This window comes from Alosa alosa, chromosome 19 (assembly GCF_017589495.1).
Source record: "Alosa alosa isolate M-15738 ecotype Scorff River chromosome 19, AALO_Geno_1.1, whole genome shotgun sequence".
In the NCBI taxonomy this organism is placed as follows: Eukaryota; Metazoa; Chordata; class Actinopteri; order Clupeiformes; family Clupeidae; genus Alosa; species Alosa alosa.
Genome location: NC_063207.1, coordinates 23,025,608 through 23,044,069, shown reverse-complemented (window position 1 = coordinate 23,044,069; position 18,462 = coordinate 23,025,608). Strand labels below are relative to the sequence as shown.

Sequence of the window (18,462 nt, the reverse complement as noted above, 5' to 3'; positions counted from 1 at the left end):
TTGAACACGTCAAGTGGTTGGGGGATTTAATAATAATTTCACATTCAGCATTTTTGCTGGTAACGTTAAACAAAGAATTAAAACTTTTAACCCGGATGTATTTTCATATTAAATGCAGAGTCCTAGAAATCGCCGCGGCAGACAGATGGTAAAAATATATATTATTATTATTATTATTATCACATTAAGAATAATTAAGCGTTATGAATTAAGTTCGTAAGACATTTAAAAACAGTATAACATGGATGACTTGATAAAATATTTTTCATTTTTCCAGACACGGCTATTATGCCGCGAGTCTTTTATTTTGACGCGTCAGTAGTAAAAGGTTTTCAACCGGAAAGGCTTCCTACAAAATTTTATATGTGAAGATGCATGTGTCTGCAGGTAAAACACCAAACGGTAGACCACGGCTCTCAGAGGTAGGTGTTTGCTGTTAATGGGCTTGAGTAATTGCTCCTGATAGGCATTTGATTACATTATCAAAGAGCTGGGGTCTGAAAATATCAGAATCAACATTATTGCGCAAAGCAGTGGTGGGAAGAAGTTGTGCTGCAGTGTTTAGCTTTAGTAGTGGTGCATGAAACGTCTGTCAACGTAGCTAGCCAGTTTGGTTGATGTTTAATCTTAGCAGGTTATTTTTTGCTCTGTAAACGGCAGCATAAATGTACTTGTGCACGTTTCTGCACAGTCGACGCGTTCCAGTCCACTCCATAGACTTATTTATGCTTGCGCACCGTAGCCGGTCAGTCGGCTATACCGTTGGATTAACAAAGTTATGCATGCTAGTTAGCTCCCTGGGCTAACTTGAAAACATTGTAGCTTTTGAAGCGTACAATTCACGTTACACTTAACTAACGTTACTGTTCAGCGTCAGAAAAGTTACAATAGTGCGAATAAACTTATCTTGAGTACCAGGCATAACGAAGTGAGTGCGCAAAGCGCTCTATGAGTCGAATGTAAACAATGGCAGTTACATAATGTCTGTAATTTAGTTGGTTAATCTTTTAATCTAAAGAAGACGACGTATTTTCCATGTTGGTGCCCTACTGAGGTCTGACGGTAAACAGAAGCCTACTTCATGTGTTCGGTGATGTTCTCTTGCAGATGTGTGCTAAATGAAGTCAAGAGAAGACGTGCTGGTCCACGGGATAAGTGCTAACATGTCTCTTATCTTTTCGAGCTTTTCATGACCCGTATCAGGGGAAAGCCATCTGAAAGGGACATCAGTTCTCTCACGTACACTCTGTCCTGCTGAGTGAAGACGTTTCATAAGACTGTGAAGCGTATTCCTCTGGGTTGCATATTTGACGAGAAGCCCCTTTGTTAACCCCGAAAAGTCCTTTCGTCCACGGGAAAATGTCCCGACAGAACTCCCTTATGGCCGCAATGGCCACTGTGCTTGGAGCAACACTAGGAGGCCTGGTCCTGTGGCGGAGCTTCCTCACACAGAGAAAGAGGCTGACACAGGGCCCATCTTCATCTGCTGCTTTGGAAACCCAACAAACGCAACCACTACAAGAGAAGAAGCTGCAGCAGCAACCACAGAAACAAAAGCAGCCGCAAGAATCTCCCCAGTGTCCCACAGTGGAACCGGATTCGACCCAGGTGGTGCCTCAGGGTCCGCAGCTTCCCTCACCTCCTCCGCCCTCACCTCCGCCTGCATCGCTTGCCTCTCCGAAATCTCTTCTGGACGTGACGCCAGCGGTGGTGAGCTCTGCTGAGGAGTGGGAGACCCTGTGGCCCTCGCTGCAGCAAGACCTGCTGGTCTACCCCGTCCTGGGGCTGGACTGTGAATGGGTAAAGGGCATGCGTGTAAGAGCTCTCTTGCATGTGTTCAGTTTTCTCCCTCCCCTGGGCTCTGGCCGCCAACGTCCTCAAGATGTCCTCCTCTTCTCTTCCTTAGGTGTCGGTGAAGGGCAAGCCCTCTACCGTCTCGTTGCTGCAGATGGCCACCTACACGGGCCAGTGCGCTCTGGTGCGGCTGCAGCTCTTTCGGGATGCCCTCCTGCCTTCAACACTGGTGGAAGTCCTGAGTGACCTGCATGTGCTGAAGGTCGGAGTGGGCTGCTTCGAAGATGGCAAGCGCCTGGCCCATGACCATGGCTTGGTGCTGCGCTGCACTGTGGACTTGCGTTTCTTGGCTCAGAGACAGAGGTAATCTACACTGACCTAATCTACCTAACAAATAATTTCTTATTGCATTGAAATGAGATTTAATTCAGTGTACAACAACAAAACCCACTTACCATCGTGCTGCTATTGCAATGCTGTAACTTCCTGCCTATTAACCAAGGTGTATACATTGATTTTACAAAATGTCTTCAGCTTTGACGTTAAATAGGGGGCGGCTGTATGTGGGAATGCATGCCTTTTCTTTATTCTTCTTTCTGATTAAAGCACAATCTGATTCTGATTTATTGGGCTATTCAGCACTGCGGTTAATACACAAAGTCCTTGTATCCTTTTATTATTTGCATACTCCACTGTCATGTGGTTTATACATGGCGTGGCTAATACACAGGGAGTTATTGTAATCATGACCTATTTCGCTTGTGCATGGAACATTGATGAGTGTGTGTGAATCAAGTTTTTGGCTGTTTTCGTTGATTGGGTGACTGTTTCACTCAAGCAGGCATGTATCACTAACGAATGGCCTGAGCCTCAAGTCACTAGCTTCAGACCTGCTCGACATCACCCTGGACAAATCCCTGGACCTGCGTTGTAGTGACTGGGAAGCGGACCAGCTGAGTCCAGAGCAGGTAGTCTTTGATTTAAAAAAACAAAAACAAAAGACAACTCTGGTGTGCATGACGAATTGACAAACTCTCTGGATGACTTTGTCAAAAACTGTATTTGAGAGGCGGTGCTGTTTTTTATTTGTTTTATTTTTTTTTTATTTTAATTATTTCATTTTAATGATAATTTTATTAATAATTTAATGTGACCCTTATGCACAGGTGAAATATGCAGCGCGTGATGCCCAGGTATCAGCGGCCCTCTTTTTCCACCTGCTCAGCTCTCCCACCGGCCCCACTAAGAGCTCCGCAGACCCGAGCCCAGCCCCTTCAGAGGGAGGGAGTGCCTACTCCCGGCTGGCTGCCAGATGCCAGGGGCTGCTGGATGTGCCCTTCCGGGGCCGCCACACGCCGGGGAGCCTGGACGGGGAGCGCAGGAGAACCAGCAGCAGCAAGAAGCTATCTGTGGACAGCCCCGATTCTGGGGACCAGCGCGTGCCGGACCCTCGCAAGAACAAGAGAAAACCACTGGGGGTCGGATATTCCGCTAGGTGAGAAGGGGCTCTCACACTTGCGGTGTTGTTAATTGACCACTCTGCTTGTAATTTTTTTAAAAAGTGTGTCCGATTTTTGATCAGTCCCCATGTTGTCTAGCAGTTATGCTGCAAACTGAATGGTTTGAATCTCATTGCAGGAAGTCCCCTCTGTATGACAACTGTTTTCTTCATGCCCCTGATGGTCAGCCTCTGTGCACATGTGACAAGAAGAAGGCCAAATGGTATCTGGACAAAGGCATTGGAGGTACAGTATGGAGAACTGTCTTTACAAACTGAGATGCTTCAGTGAGTGCCTTTGGTACAAAAGGCGTTTGAAGGATATTGATTAGGGCTGAATGATTGATTGAAATTGCATTTTGACCTAATGCAATTAACAAGTTACGAACGCTGCAATTAAATTGACTGATTATTTGGGAGTGTTTAGCTACTTCCTGAGGCAACATGAAGTAGTGAAGTAGATGAAGTAGGAGTCATTTTTAAATGTATTAATGTACTGAATATTAAACTGAAACTTGACAAATTGCAGTATCTGTCAGAATAATCGCAAATTAGATATTTTTTTCCCAAATCATTCATCCCTAATATTAATACGGTACTCAACATTATGAAGTTTGGGAGTTTGTAATGTAGGAATGACTGTCTTTAACATAAAAGAACCACATTATGACATACCCAAGTTATTACAGTAGAGTAATTTTGGCTATTAAGTGGAATTGCCCAGCCCTAGTGGTAAGTCATTGTGCTGTGTTGAGAGTGGATCTAATATGCATGTGTGATTGTGATTGGTTGTGGTTGCTTTAGAGCTGCAGAGTGAGGACCCCTTCATCGTGCGTCTGCTGTTTGAGCCGTCTGGACGTCCAGAGACTCAGCAAGACTATTACCTCACAGCCAAACAGAACCTCTGTGTTGTGTGTGGCAAAGCAGACTCTTACATCAGGTGGGTTTATAACCAAATACCCCCCCCCCCCATAAGCAGTCTGGAGAAGAGCAACATGCTCAAAATGTTACGCACGTTAAATAATTAATATGAGCTGTTTTGGTGTGCAATTTTCATATTTTTTCTCTCCAATGCCAAATACAACTACCCTGACAGACACACACTCACACAAATGCCAAGGTCAACAGTGTTTGATTAATGTGTAAGCTCAGTCACAGCTGATGCAGTAAAGAGTTCAGTCAATGGTTTCTGCTCCTAGCTACCTTCCTAATGGTCTGTTGTCATTTTGCTCTATCTGACTGAAACTCTCCTGCAGGAAGAACATCGTTCCCCACGAGTACCGCCGCTACTTCCCGGCCGAGATGAAGGACCACAACTGCCACGACATCCTGCTGCTGTGCACGGCGTGCCACGCGGCGTCCTGCACCTACGACGGTCAGCTCAAGCAGCAGCTGGCGCAGGACCACGGTGCGCCGCAGGGCTGCGAGGAGGGCGTGCGCCTCCTGGAGGACTCTGAGCGCCGGCGCGTTCGCTCGGCCGCCCGGGCCTTACTCACGGCCCGCGACGGCCTCCCCCAGGCGCGCCGCACTGAGCTGCTGCTCCTCATCGCCTCCTACATGCAGCAGGACGGCGAACAGGTTGCCGAGGTCACGCAGGACATGCTGCAGAAGGCGGCCGGACTGGAGACCAGGTGTGTATGGTGGGGGGGGGGGGGGGTTGACTGAGATAGTGATAGTGGACATGGTGGTGGAATATATAATAACCTTATTTAAAGCCGCGTTAAAGGAGAATTGCGGCGAGTTTTCACATAGATCTGTTTCTCGAGGTCACCGAGTACTGTCGGTATGAAAAAAAAACAAAAAACGACCGGTTCCACCTAGCTCAAGTTGCTGCAGCCAACAGCTAGAGCTGGCAGGCAGCTACAGTGCTACATTTTGGGGGCTTGTTCATGAGCCCCCATGTTCATGCCCCCAGAATAGAATGTAGCACTCAGTGACATGGAAAAACAGATATCTATGTTAGAAATCGCTGAAATTCTCCTTTAATATGCATTTTGAAGGTAGATTTTAGAGTCCTCGTGTTCATTCTGACATTCTGTCATTGTCATGAGCCCTACACTGTGAAGCTGTTCACATGTAGTTGTGTTGTTTAGAGCAGAATAGAGCAGAAATCCAAAGTACCGCTTTAAATGACCCAGATAATGCCATTGTCCATTCTACAGTTCCATTGTAGTGGTATTCAAATCGGTGTGGGTGTTTTGGAGCATGACTGACGTCCCCACATAGTTATTGTTGACCAACCAGTTTGTGGGTTGTGTGACCATCTGGGTGTTTGTGCCTTTGCTGTGTGCAGGATCTTTAACGAGGGGTACGTGCCCCACGGGCTAAAGGTGGTCGGGGCATACGCCAAGAGCGGCCTGCGTGGCCTGATGGAGCTGGAGCGCCTCTGGCGCCAGCACTTCCTGTCCAGCATGAGGCCCCGCTTCCTCCCACCACTGTGGTCGGTCAGCCACAACCACGACAAGTACCTGCGCAAGTACGGCGAGGACCTGGTCATCGAGCTGAGCACAGCGCCCGGCTCCCCGCAGCCCTCCTCGCCGCCCTCCACCCCACCCGAGGCCCAGTGACCACCCCCCTCCTCACGCCTGCGTGTGAGGCGTCCTTTCGTCTCGCCTGGTTTCCTCTCCCTCACACATCGGTCCGAGGCGGGAGGAATCCCACCCTCTACTGGTGCTACCTTGCGTGAGCACCTGACTTGAGGGATAGTGAGAGATGGACTCTACAAAATCAGACACTAAAATGGGATTCCCAGGAGAGTGTGTACGGACCTCAGAAAGACTGGAAGCTGGAAGTGTTTACGGAGCACAAGTCAGAGGGCAGTAAACAGAGAAGATGTTTGGTGTTGCTCATATATATGATTCTTTTGAGCTATATGTGAAGAAAAATCCACCTATCATTGTAAGTCAAGTAAGTTATTTTAAAAAGCCATAAGCCTGCTCTTAAATATATTATTTAACTTAAATTATTAATTCCCTGTAGGCTTATGGCCCTAAACATTTATATACCTTAAACAAACAAAAAAAAAAAAAACACATGAATTGCACGAGAACTGCACAACAGCTCCATAGAATCCCATCTTTTGGTTTTTCTCTGAAGCTAATGTGAAAAGGATGTGTGGAATGACCTCATCAGTTTATGTTGATTGTTTTGTATTTTGCATCGAGTCCTGACATGAGATTTTGTAGAGCTTTTTTCTGGACATGGTTTGACCTCTGAATGGATTATTATTGGTCATGAGGTTTGACCTGGCTGTTGTTTTCCCCATGCACACCCTTTCTCAAGCAAGGACACCTCCTAACACGACGTCGTGTGACTATTCCCCTTGCTTGAGCACAGAGTGCAACAAGAGCTTTGAGTGGGGTCAGCATTACACTACTGCTGCAGCATTTGTATTTCCCCACTTGCCCCCTTCCCCTCATAGAATTTTGAACTTTTGGAAGTGGTGCCAACCGTGTCTGTGTGTGTGCGTGTGTGTGTGTGTGTGTGTGTGTGCGTGCGTGTGTGCGCGTGCGTGTGTGCGCGTGTGTGTGATTCAGTGCTGAGACTGCAGCTTCATCAGTTGGATTGGTGATGGTGTCAGGTCTGAGAGGTTTGGCTGTTCTACAGTGCTCTGCTCACCTCTCGGTTGTCTTAAGGAACCTGCAGCTTTTGCTTTTATTTACATTCATCCAGATGTAACCCCCTAAAAAGCTGTGCTGTTTCTGAAGCTGTGCTGCACATGAAACTGAAATAAATCACATTTGTATACTTGGCAAAAAGGGAATTGGTGGTTTTGGCGAGAGGGGTCTGGGTATCGGGGCCAACTTGCCACAGCCTTGTTGTACAGATATTTTTTTAAAGGATTCCATCATATAAAACAATATACAACGTAATGTGTTTTAGTACCATATATAATGTCTAGTGAACTGTCTCATCAGTTATACATGAGCTATTCTGCCAGCATTTAAAAATGATCTCAAACATTTATTTATCAGGCTGTGAAAAACACACAGAATCTGGATTCACAATATTTATGGTCATTATATACAAAATCACAGTTTAATAAATAGTCTGTAAAAATGTGTACAAAAGGTTTTTTTTTTTCTCTTTACATATCCTAGGTCAATAACTTCAATGACTTGGGATGTTTTTTTTGTCAGATATGACAGTTTCTTTTACAATCGGGTTCTGCTGAATTAAGGCCTCTTGATTTTGGCATTAGAACAATCTATGAGTCAATTTTGATTCAATGCACAAACCCTTGCCACCCTGTTCACAGTTGAAATACAAAAATAAATAGCAAAATAAATACTTAACACAATGTGGCTCAACATGCAGCAGAAATGCTTTCATGCTAATTTGTTAACACCATGTCACATTCGTAAGTGCTCTGCATCTGAAAGCTTCGTGGTAGAAAAGTCTATCCTTTGCAGGTTTGAAAATGAGACTGCTCGCTTCTAATAGTGAGTGTGGTATTGGATGTCCATATTTAAAAACGACCAACATTTAGTTGATACTGGTCGTTGGTTTCATTTGGATTGTTTTCCCCCACAAATTTGTTTAAATATGTTTGTTAAAAGGCATATTTTTTCCAAACCATATTTTAACTTGGCTAAATGGCATTACTTCGTATTCATTTGTAATTTGTTTTGCTTTTAAAGTTTGCCATTCTTTTGAAAAGCAAATCATAAAGCTCTTTGGTCACAGTAACAGTGAAAGTATTAGTCAACTTTTTAAAAACATCATTATCCAATAGTTTACAATGTTCAGCACTGCACTTTTTGAATGGGAAGCAATACTGTTTTAAATATACCTATTAAACTGTAACTGCAGAGACCAGACATCCTAATATCTTCTCTTATCAAATAATATGTGAAGTGTTAGGAATAATTTGCCATAGAATTAACAGCCAAGTCAATATGAAGTTTCACCATTAACATGGAAGAGCCTCTCATTCACTGCAATGTATCAATGTCTTGTCATCAAAACCACTATCACAATATACAAAACCATACGTAAATCATTAATAACACACACATCCCTCAAAGGAGAAAACTATGGAAGATGCTGGAACTTTTAGATTTTTGGTTGAATGCAAGTGAATGAAAAGGAATAGCAGACGGATCTAAACCATAGCTAGCGTTGTGTAATGGGTTTCGGAGAGGACGGTTGAGCAAAACAGGCCAGAGATCCATGACTGCAGCACCATCGTCATCAGGCCTCAGGGTCTATCGCACCATTATTGCTTTTGTTTCCAAAAATCTCTTCAACTGGAATGGGGAGAGAACCTTGCCACACTCTGTGACTTGATGGTGCCAAAAGATTTGTTCTCTATTAAAGGTGTCGTTTTGGAGCAAAGTTGCGCAAAATTTGGTTCTTTGACGGCAGAATCGGACACAGGAACGGACATTTGCTGGTGGTTTCCAAACAGGAGCGTGACGTCTTTGGGGTGAAAGAAAAAGGCTGATGGGTTACCAGGACTCCAGCTTGCTGATTCGGTATACTGTCGGTGGCCACGTGTGTGACATGCTTTTGCAGGTCTCTTGAGTGTTTATCCCGCCCCACCCACCCACCCACCCCCACCACCACAAACATGAACACCCGCACACACACACACACTCTCACACATACACACACACACATATATAAGAAAGCACATGGAAATGGCAACACAGGCACTCTGCAAATGCAAATTAGGCTGTCGTTCAAGACAGAGCTAGGCTTTTTCACGGTTGGCACAAATTTCTCAAAATGCACATTGCTTTTCTTACTTAACACTCAAGAAATAATAATACATAATTTACTGCAGTAACTCTTTAAAATGAAACCTATCAAACAAATTGATATCAGTCTACTTCTCCTAATACAGCTACTTGCAAATATACTGTATGAATATGATGCCTGGTATAATGCTTTGCTCTTTTTGAAAACCATAAAACAATTTTTAGCTACCATCTAAGAAACAGTAGTTTGTCTTGAAATGAAAGAAGCATTAAGGTCCATGGGACAGGCAAGTACGGCAGGGCCACCCTCATGCTAACACTCTGCCCCTCTGAGTGGCACTTGATGCAGGGCCCGAGCTCACAAAACAGTGGAAGTGCTGATTTGGAAAGTCTTACATTTCGCTTCGTACAGAACCAAGCGCCTCAGGGAAAACTCGAAGGGAAGTGTGTGACCCTAGCTCAGTAGACTTCTCTGAGGAGCTTCTCTTCCATGTGCGGCCTCGGGGGCTTTTGCCTTCAGAGTCGGCCCTGCAGCATACTGCCGATGGGCTGTTCCAGGCCAGGTCCCTGGGGGAGCCGCGCCTGCCCCAGGCTAGACCCCTGTAGCCTCTGCAGCTCCAAGATGCTGTCAATGGCACTCTGCAGATGCTCGCTCAGGGCATTGTCCTCCTGCAGAGATGGGACGTGGGGAGGGGGAGGCGGAGGAGCTGGACCGGGGCTCTCCAGATGAGCCGGCGGGGACTCCAGCCGGGTCAGTTTGAGTCTAGAGCCACACGGCTCTGGGAGCGGCGGAGTGATGGTGGGACCCAGAGACTTGGGGCTGACATGCTTTTTGTGGGGGGGCTCGTCCAGCTGCGGCTCCAGTGCTGTCCGTACCAGCGAGACACTGTTTGAGTGCAGAGGCCTCAACTGGACCTCTGGGGTTGGGAGAGAGGACTGGAGTCCGTTTGACCTCTCCTGTGGCACAGCTCCAGAGAAAAGGGTCCTTGAGGGTCCTTCATGACCCTCCTCACTCGGTTTGTCGCCACCATTAACCAGCTGCCTGCTGTAGTGCCGCTTGTGTCCAGAGGGGGCAGCATTTGCGGGCTCGCAGGCGGAATTGTGGACCACCTTACGTAAGCCCGACTCGTGTTTGATGGTGAGCCGCAGTGTTCCCCGACTGCTGGACTGGTACGTCTTCAGGCCCGGCGGCCGGTCGGAGTGGAGAGCCCATGCCGGAGGGGACGAAGGACTGACCAGCGCCCCACGGGACACAGGAGTGGAGGAGGCCTTGTTATGAGGAGAGCTCTTTCTCAGGGACATAAGGAAGGATTCTGGGCCATGAGAAAAATGAAAGATTATCTAAACAACAAAACAACATAAGCAACACAACACAAAAAATTCTACTTGAATGGAACAAAATTCTTTTGACTTGAAAAAAAAGACTTCTAAATGAACGTGTGATCTACAAATCTACTGGAAGTTAGTAGTGTGTTGACTCACCTGGATCTCTCCGTGCTTTGCGCCTCTCCTCTCCCAGTGCAAACCTCTCAGACTGCAGGAACAGCCTCTCCAACATGACCATCTCTGCGGAGGGGCTGTCTTGCTGTAAGGAAGCACAGAAACAAGGATGTACCAACTATTTCATCATTGCTGCAATTTGAACAGAACCTAATCCTGAATGACAAATGGCCTGCATGTTGTTTGCTAGTAGACATGGCCATGGAGGAGGAGTAAGCCCAGGGTAGGGGTGGGAGGTCCAGCTTACCTGAGCCTCTGCCAGCAGCAGCTGTCTGTATTTGTTCTGCATGTTCTTGGTGCAATTGAAGAGAAATGCTGATGCCGCTTCAAACTGTTCATCAACTGGCAAAACAAAACCCAAATGGAGTTGTATATCTTACTCAGATAATGCTGTTTAGCTTCTCTTAAATAGACCCTCGGGAATACAAAACTGACAGACTTTTTGTTAGAAGGCATGATGAACATGCATTTGATATGAAGCGCCATCAGCGAATGCACACTGTCACAGACTGTCACACTACCTTTCAATGGATCGCCAACCACAGGCACCCAATATCACCTACAGAACCTTGACTACACCCTTTCATACTCACTGTCCATTACTGTTCATATTTTGATACTCTAAACAGACCATCTAGTGGATCTTTCCTGAGGCTAAAGCCACAACTCTGCCTTACCTGAGTTGAAGTCTTTTTGACTGGGAAACCTCCCTGCACATGTGTGGTATGGCAGTAGATGTCTCACAGCGTCCTCTAACGTCACAAATGGATGCTGTGGCTGGGGGTTCAGAACTGCTTTGTGGTCTGAACACACTTGCAGCTGAATCCTGAAGAAGAAGCACATATACACACATATCTATGACTGGCACGGTTTATGGTAGGAACATTGAAGCACATCCATAATGACAATACTGGCAAAAGTCCAAATGATGGAACACTGAATTGATATCTACCGATACTTAACTATGTTAACTGACTTCTAGTTCATACCTGTGCCTACGAATTGCCTGTGTGAGTGGCTCCTCTGTCTCAAATGATTGAAGAACAGGCATCTGGAGGGAGAGGCAAAAGGAGTCAGTTCAGCACACAAATTATATTAGTTTGTATGATTACATTTAGAAGAACTATAAATAAATGACACTGAATGTAATGTTGCAGTGGACTCAAGTGCCTTCTTTCCTTTATAATTATAGAATATTATGATTTACAAACATCACCTGCTATCAGTTACTTCTCTTTGCCTCTTACCTGTGTCTTTGACTCTTGTGTTTTTGGGGTTAGAGATGCTGATGTCTGGGCACACAGGTTGTAGCCTTGAGTCCCTAAGAGCTGAAGGCGTTGGGGTCTGGGGCAGAACACTTCTCTGCTGTCTCTGCTGGACACTGGAGGGACTGCAGTTTCAACTGAAAATGAACACCACGAGCTGAAGACTATAACAGCATCGGAATAATTAATCATTCACACCATTGGATAGTAACTCTGTATGACATATTTGTACTATATAAATGGTGTAAAATAAAAAGGACTCAGGATTCACAGTTATTTGTTCCATTTCCAACATGACCTGGAGACGGAGACACTTACTGCTGTGTGGAATCTGGTGCTGAGCCGAGGCACTGAGCTGCGGAGCGTCGGGCTTAAGGCCTTCAGGCGCTGGATGAGAGACCAGCTGCTGCTGCATGGGACCTTCTGTCCCACCAATGGGCAGGGGCGACAGGCTGCTGCACACTGCACTCACAACAGAGACTTGTGGGCTTATCTGGCCAGTCGCTCCACACAGAGACTCAGAGGAATGCTCGTTAAGGGCCACAGAGAACTCCGACACGCAGGTTTCCAACGAGGCCTGGACAGGCGGGGGTGAAGACAGCATGTCACTGGGGGAGGACCCACTGTGCACTGGAGCGGCCATTGCTGTCCGCTCTGGGGTCATGGTGAGAGGCTCTGCTTGTGGCGGGAGAGTGGGAGGAGGCGTCGGGGCAGGATGGGCCTCGACCATGCTGGTTTGAGGCGAGGGGTAGGTGGTGACTTGCGCAGGCAAAGAGGTAGCCAGGGGGTCAGTGCAAGGGATCAGAGGCTTAAGCGTTTGCTGAAGAGTGAGATAAATAGAAACATATTAATGGACATCTTTTTATATACTGTATAACATTCAGAATTAAAATATGCTATGATTTCTGATCATGATTTTTGATGATGAATAGCCACCTACCTGTTGCAAATGTTGAATAAAAATGTGATTAACGGGACTCTGTCTGCCCTCTTTCTCATGCTGGATCTCAGGCTGATGCATGAGAGTGCTGGTTAGTGGGGATGCAGACAGTTCAAGAGCCTGTGGAGTGTCCGGCATCGGCTGCAGTAGAGTGACCACTGGCGGAGTGCTGCTAGGCTGCATCCCCGCTGCCATGGACGAGGAGTGCAGGGGCACAGGAGGGACAAGCTGTCCACTCTGCAGAACAAACAATAAATAACTGGGTTTAATAGGACATTTTATTTATTTATTTATTATTATTGTTTGTTTGTTTGTTTGTTTGATAAGGAAAATGCTCATTAATCAACCAACTAAAGTACTGTGTAGATTACCCAGAGTTAGCCATATAGACTAATTTTCTGCCAGTTCTTAAAAAGGCAACCTAGCTAACACATCTACCTAGCTAAAATGACACATCTGGAAAATACCTCCTCCATTATAAAACTGACCGATGCGAGTTGGAGTAGCTCCTCTGGTGGCCTCTCCTCTGGGACTGGTCTCTCTGGCAGGAGCAGGACAGAGGCCTGGGGCAGTCTCAGTGGCTGCGCCGTCTCTCGATGGGCCGGTGGGCCGAACGGAAGCCCCTGCACCACCGAGGGGCCGTTCACTATGGAGATGGAGGTCATCTCCGGGCCCAGCATGGCCGAGCTGTTGATGAGCGTGATGTGGTTCCCCAGTGCCGGGTTGTGGACCACCGTGGGACAATGCTGGCCCTGACCCTGTGGTGCGTAAGCCCCGGCCAGCTGTGCAGGCACCTGGAAAACAGCAGGGGGCGCCGACTGCAACTGCAGGGGCCCTGAGAGGAGGGTCCCCTGTCTGAGAGCAAGCTGCCCGCTGGGAGTGGTGAACACGGGGCCAAAGTTCAGCTGTCTCTGGGGGACCGTTAGGATCTGGGAGCTGTCCACCAGGGGTCCTGCTGTTGGAGGGCCGCCCTGTACAGAGGGGTGCCTCTGAGCGCTGGCCTGGGTGAGAAGCTGTTGAGTTGTACATGCTGGCTGGGCTATGGTCATGGGAGTCTGACCAGGAAGTAGGAACTGGTTCTGTCCCTGGAAGAGCCCGCGCGGCTGGATGACGAAGGAGCCGGCCTGGTTGAGCAGCTGAAGGCTGACTGGTTTGGGAAGGCTGGTGGTGGGCTGAGACTGAGCCGCTTGCTTTGGTCCTACAGGAGGAGATGTCACCAAGATGTTGGATGACGTGGTCCCGGGAACGAACGTGAGGCCGGCTTGCGCGGGCTTTTGTCCAGCAGTGGGCTTGGGGCTTATCTGCACCAGGCGAGGCTGGATGCTGACCGGGAGCTTGGGCTGAATTGGCAGAGGGCCTCTCTGGAACAGGATCCCGGGGGCTGCTACTGCTGCTGCTGCTGTGCTTGCGTTGGCCCTGACAGTTGGAGCCAGCATGGGGCGCCCTGTGATACTGGGGACGGTCTTCTGGATGAGCATGCTGGATCCCTGCACTGGACTCAGGGAGAAGTTGGTCTCTGGGGATGGCGCCGGGAACACGTGTCCAGGCAGCAGCCCCATAAACTGCGGCGCAACAGGCTTAAGAGAAGGGCATCCTGGGCCCACTGCGAGTAAGGACGGCTGGGGCGGCTCGACGACCGCCTGAGTATCCCTTGGCAAGGCAGAGGTGGCAGTCGAGATGGTAAGGGGCTTGGTGAGGTACGGAACCGGGGGCGACGGCAGCAGGGCACCAGGCTGGTAGAGGGACAGCGAGGAGTCTGTCGGCGGTGCCAGTCCCGCCTCGAGCGCAAGCGTCTGCTCGGTGATGTCAGCCTCCTGGAGGCTCTGCTGCAGGATGTCACAGGCTGCCCCGTCCTCCTCCGGCTCCTCCTCCGGCTCCTCCTCACAGCCCGGCCCCAGCAGCCCTCCCTGGGCTTCCTCTTCGAGGCCTGCATCGTCGGCTCGGGGCTCTGGGGACTCCAGAAGCGCCTCCTCCAGGAAGGACAGGTCCACGCATCCTGCGGCTGGTGCGTCCTGACAATTTGGGTCATCTGCCAAGAGTGAAACAGGGCTCTGGAAGAGAAGAGAAGAGAAGAGAAGAGCAGAAAAGCATGTGAGTACACAAAGACAAGCACGCACAGTAGGTGTGTGGATGAGAGTGGGAACAGAAACAAGGCAAAAGAGAAGGCTGCATGTAGGGTATCTCGCAGATCACCTTCTTAAAGAAAACCATGACTGCTGTGCTGTCCCCACCACAACAATACCGACTCCCTCGTCCCTTAATGCACAAATGTCTACAAATTGGAAAACCGCACAGGTGTTACAGGTGTAAGAGGTGGGGACGTGTTGCCATGGAGAGCAGACTGACGCTGAGTTAGCGTCCTAGGAGACGGGGCCACCCACTCACCGGGGCGTCTGTGAAGAGGGGGGGCTCCCCTGAGGCAGAGCTAATGAGCAGGTCCTCATTCTCCAGCTGCTGGGACAGAAGCAGAGAGGTGGAGGTTAGGGAGAACAGGGAATTGAGGGTGCTACTGAGCTGACTTGCACACCCCCTCGTTTTGAACACATCCTAAAGCCACCTTGAGATTGATCTCACAGAACACAATCTACAAATGAACAGGTTTGTGGAAATTGTGTTGGAAACAACAAACCTCACTGGCTCCGTGGAGGAAGTCATTTAGGGCTTGGGGATCACTGTGCAAGACAAAAAAGAACAGCTTTGACACGTCAACAAAGGAAAAGTCTGAGGCCAAGAAGAAGGGAAATCTATATTTCTTCATTTCACTTACCATAACACATCAAGTAAACAAGTGCCATCTTCATCCTCCATGTCAACTGAAGGGAACCAGTGGGAAGGAGGAGAAACACAACAGTGGAGGTCAGTCATGTATACCAACTATGCTGTTACTGCAGACTACACCTTATCATAGTTGTCTCGTGGCTCCATTGGATTAGAAAATGACTTTTTAGTTTTCTTCCCTTTTGCAGATAGTTATCTAGATCATTGGAGCATGTTTCAGTTGTAGATCAAGACATTCTCACCTCATATATTGAGGGGCTCACGCAGAGCAGACAGGTGGAGTTCTTGTGGGGGCCTCATGGGAAATGTAGTCCAGGGTTCAGGGACTGGCTGGGGTCTGGCACCAGGCCAGGAAGGCCAAACAGTGGGGCAGATCCTCCCTCTGCCAGGGCATCACTCCCCACAGACTTCCAGTACGTTGATTTAAGACCTTAAAAAAAAAGTGGGAACTCTTGATACCTCTGTTGGAAGGAACAAACACTGGACTTTCTCAGCAACGTGCTGGTCACAGTGAGGTTCTAGATGCAGTGGACATTTTTAATTTAATAGCAAACTCTTGTTACCTCATCACTTGGTGTTAATCCATTGTCATAATTTTTATTAGTATAACACAATGTGTTATAAGTTAGCAAGGCAATTCAAGGCATCCTTAAGTGAATTTATTATTAAGCCTACTTGAAGATCCTTAAACTTAGCCCCATGTTATGACCATCAAAAGGCATCACAATTATGTTATAACAGTGCATACGGAAAGTTTTCAGACCCTTTCAAGTTTTCTACATTTTGTTATGTTTCAGACTCAAGTATGCACCAGAGCTCAATTGCAAGGGTCTTAATACTTATGTAAATGGAATATTTATAAATTTACTAAACATTACAAACACCTTTTGTGGAGTGTTGGAGTATTGTGTATAGATTGATGAGAGAAAAAAAAAATCAATTTTAAGATGAGTCTGAAACATAACAAAATGTGGAAAACTTGAAAGGATCTGAACCTGTCAAGGGGCATAGCTTAAATAGCCTACTTATGTGAACTCTTCACTACTGTATGCGCATGTTCTATAAGTGAACATCCAAAAATATAGTTATTTAAACCCAAGCATGAAAAGTGTGAAATCATCCACGTGTAACAAATGAGCATGCGTAACATAGGAATAGTCATGTCATACCAGTAACCAGTAACTTCACTGCACAGGCTTATATGTGTTACGACAGGCCATTGAGTTAAAATGTTGGATCTCTAATACTTTATTCTTGATGACATGTGTCACGACAGGTCATTGAGCTAAAATGTTGGATCTCTAATACTTTCTTTATGACATGACAGGCTCCTAATAGATGACACACTAGTGTGTAGATGAAAAATTTGTGACTTTATGGTATACTGCAAAAAAACCACAATAATGTGCTGCACATTTCCAAAGGAAATTAGATATAATCGGCAAGGTGACACAAATATGCATTAATAACCATATAAATGCGATTGTGTCATCCCTTTACCCTAGTGCCATTCTCGGAAAATCCAACAACATCAGTCGCACCGCCAGTGATGGGGAGGGTGGTTGATAAGGTAACAGAGATGCCTGTCGTGTGTGGATGAATTTTCGGGACGCTGTCGCGAGCCTCCGCGAGTTCATCCCGCGTTCATTTGGGAGGGTGTGATACAGCCTGTGGCCGACTAGACTCGTAGCCTAATCGTCTTGTCTGAACAGAAAGGACAGAGGATAGCCACCCCATCTCTCACTGTTATAGGCTAATGAACGAGTATTTTGGCAGATAACGCATCTTAGACGGTTCCGTTTCGCGTCCCCCTCTTTAGTTTGAAGACAGGTCCTTGAAACAGACAGCGTAGGCTAGAGGTCCTCGGAGGAACAAACTCTGACATATATTTTGTTTACCACACGCAACGACCTCAATTTAAGACCCCCAGTAGCCTACTATGTGCCGCATCACACTGAATAATGAACCGAAGGTATGCTATAACCAAAGCAAACGAGTGCATTTCAAAACCTTTCAGACTATTCTACAAATTACTGCGATCTTGTTATTGTATGAGAGCCTATAATAACCTGCATCTGAGGAAACGGCAAATCTATGGCACCGATTTTCCCGTCCTACAACCTCAGCTTCACTGGATGATGAGATGCTGCTGTTACTTGATTTCTTTCAAGAAGGGATACCAGAGGGTAGCTGAAGCATAGTGCAGCTTCATAGCAACAAAGGGGTTGCTTTATAAATACCCCATCAATATTGCCCCCCACGCCAGCTGTCACTACCATCGCCGCTCTCCCGTCCACGAAACAATTTCGCAATAGAACTTTAAAGGGAAAACTCACCGCTTCTTTGTGGTTTATTGTCCTGTCAGGCGGGCCTCTGCGCCATCGATTCTCACTCAGTAGCCTTTTCAGATGCTAAGGGAGAGGGGGGCTGTGGTGGTGGTGTGTGTGAGTGTGTGTGTGTGGGGGACTGGGGTGGGTGAGAAACAAGAGTGAGAGGGAGAACACAAAGGTATAAAGCGAGCGGAGATGTGGGGCTCAGCAGTCGTAGCGTCCTTCAGCTGTGAAGGAGAGACAGATGCGCTCTTCTTGATTTCTTCGACCATCCTACAGAAGCGCTTCAAAAACACCCGCTCTCGTTACATACAGTATTGAATTCGCACCGATACTGTTGCATTACGCAAAAACATTTCATAGCCCAATGAAAACAAGCGACCCTAAAGATCCTGTTATTATTTGACTCTTCTTAGTCCCACCAACCCTGCCTTGTGCGTTCTGTTCCATTTCTCTCTGCTGAGCTGTGGCTTGTGTCGATTCCGCAGGCAATAGGTTACTGAAGACACCGAGCTACCTAATGTTATTACCGTTAAACCTGTGAACAATCATATGTTCAGATATTTTATATTATGAGATGCATTATCTTTAGGTAAGGCTAGAGTATTATTTTTTTTTTTTCGACTAGGAGCTCCGTGTATTTAGTTGAACTAAA

General features: G+C 47.1%; 2 protein-coding genes across 6 annotated transcripts; one reads left to right on the top strand and one right to left on the bottom strand.

The window, feature by feature from the left end:
• Positions 1–356: 356 nt before the first annotated feature.
• On the top strand, positions 357–11,855 carry exd2 (exonuclease 3'-5' domain containing 2). Of its 5 annotated transcripts, XM_048270914.1 has the most exons (9): positions 357–422; positions 1,108–1,815; positions 1,907–2,157; positions 2,633–2,762; positions 2,961–3,289; positions 3,433–3,539; positions 4,097–4,232; positions 4,549–4,923; positions 5,586–6,355. In XM_048270914.1, exons 2-9 carry the CDS (start codon positions 1,360–1,362, stop codon positions 5,857–5,859), a joined length of 2,058 nt encoding a protein of 685 aa, XP_048126871.1. In that variant the 5' UTR covers positions 357–422; positions 1,108–1,359; the 3' UTR covers positions 5,860–6,355. The 5 variants fall into 5 exon arrangements, with proteins under 5 accessions (XP_048126871.1, XP_048126875.1, XP_048126874.1 ...); XM_048270918.1 differs by lacking the exons at positions 357–422; positions 5,586–6,355 and adding an exon at positions 11,775–11,855 and having other exon boundaries at positions 433–1,815; XM_048270917.1 differs by lacking the exon at positions 357–422 and having other exon boundaries at positions 433–1,800; positions 2,636–2,762.
• On the bottom strand, positions 8,867–17,877 carry si:ch211-168d23.3 (BRD4-interacting chromatin-remodeling complex-associated protein). Its single transcript, XM_048270913.1, has 14 exons — positions 17,814–17,877; positions 15,720–15,907; positions 15,467–15,512; positions 15,329–15,371; positions 15,085–15,150; positions 13,188–14,750; positions 12,700–12,936; positions 12,078–12,579; positions 11,742–11,896; positions 11,484–11,545; positions 11,172–11,320; positions 10,742–10,836; positions 10,477–10,579; positions 8,867–10,307 (listed from the first exon to the last, which is right to left on the bottom strand). Exons 3-14 carry the CDS (start codon positions 15,505–15,507, stop codon positions 9,511–9,513), a joined length of 3,813 nt encoding a protein of 1,270 aa, XP_048126870.1. The 5' UTR covers positions 15,508–15,512; positions 15,720–15,907; positions 17,814–17,877; the 3' UTR covers positions 8,867–9,510.
• Positions 17,878–18,462: the final 585 nt, after the last annotated feature.

Excerpts from the sequence above, each read along its gene's own strand:
- exd2 (XM_048270914.1), top strand. The coding sequence starts at position 1,360 with ATGTCCCGACAGAACTCCCTTATGGCCGCAATGGCCACTGTGCTTGGA. Across the intron at positions 2,763-2,960 it reads ACCAGCTGAGTCCAGAGCAG|GTGAAATATGCAGCGCGTGA; the intron begins GTAGTCTTTGAT and ends CCTTATGCACAG. Across the intron at positions 3,540-4,096 it reads TCTGGACAAAGGCATTGGAG|AGCTGCAGAGTGAGGACCCC; the intron begins GTACAGTATGGA and ends TGGTTGCTTTAG.
- si:ch211-168d23.3 (XM_048270913.1), bottom strand. The coding sequence starts at position 15,507 with ATGGAGGATGAAGATGGCACTTGTTTACTTGATGTGTTATG. Across the intron at positions 14,751-15,084 it reads CCCTCTTCACAGACGCCCCG|AGCCCTGTTTCACTCTTGGC; the intron begins GTGAGTGGGTGG and ends CTTCTCTTCCAG. Across the intron at positions 10,308-10,476 it reads CAAAGCACGGAGAGATCCAG|AATCCTTCCTTATGTCCCTG; the intron begins GTGAGTCAACAC and ends CTCATGGCCCAG.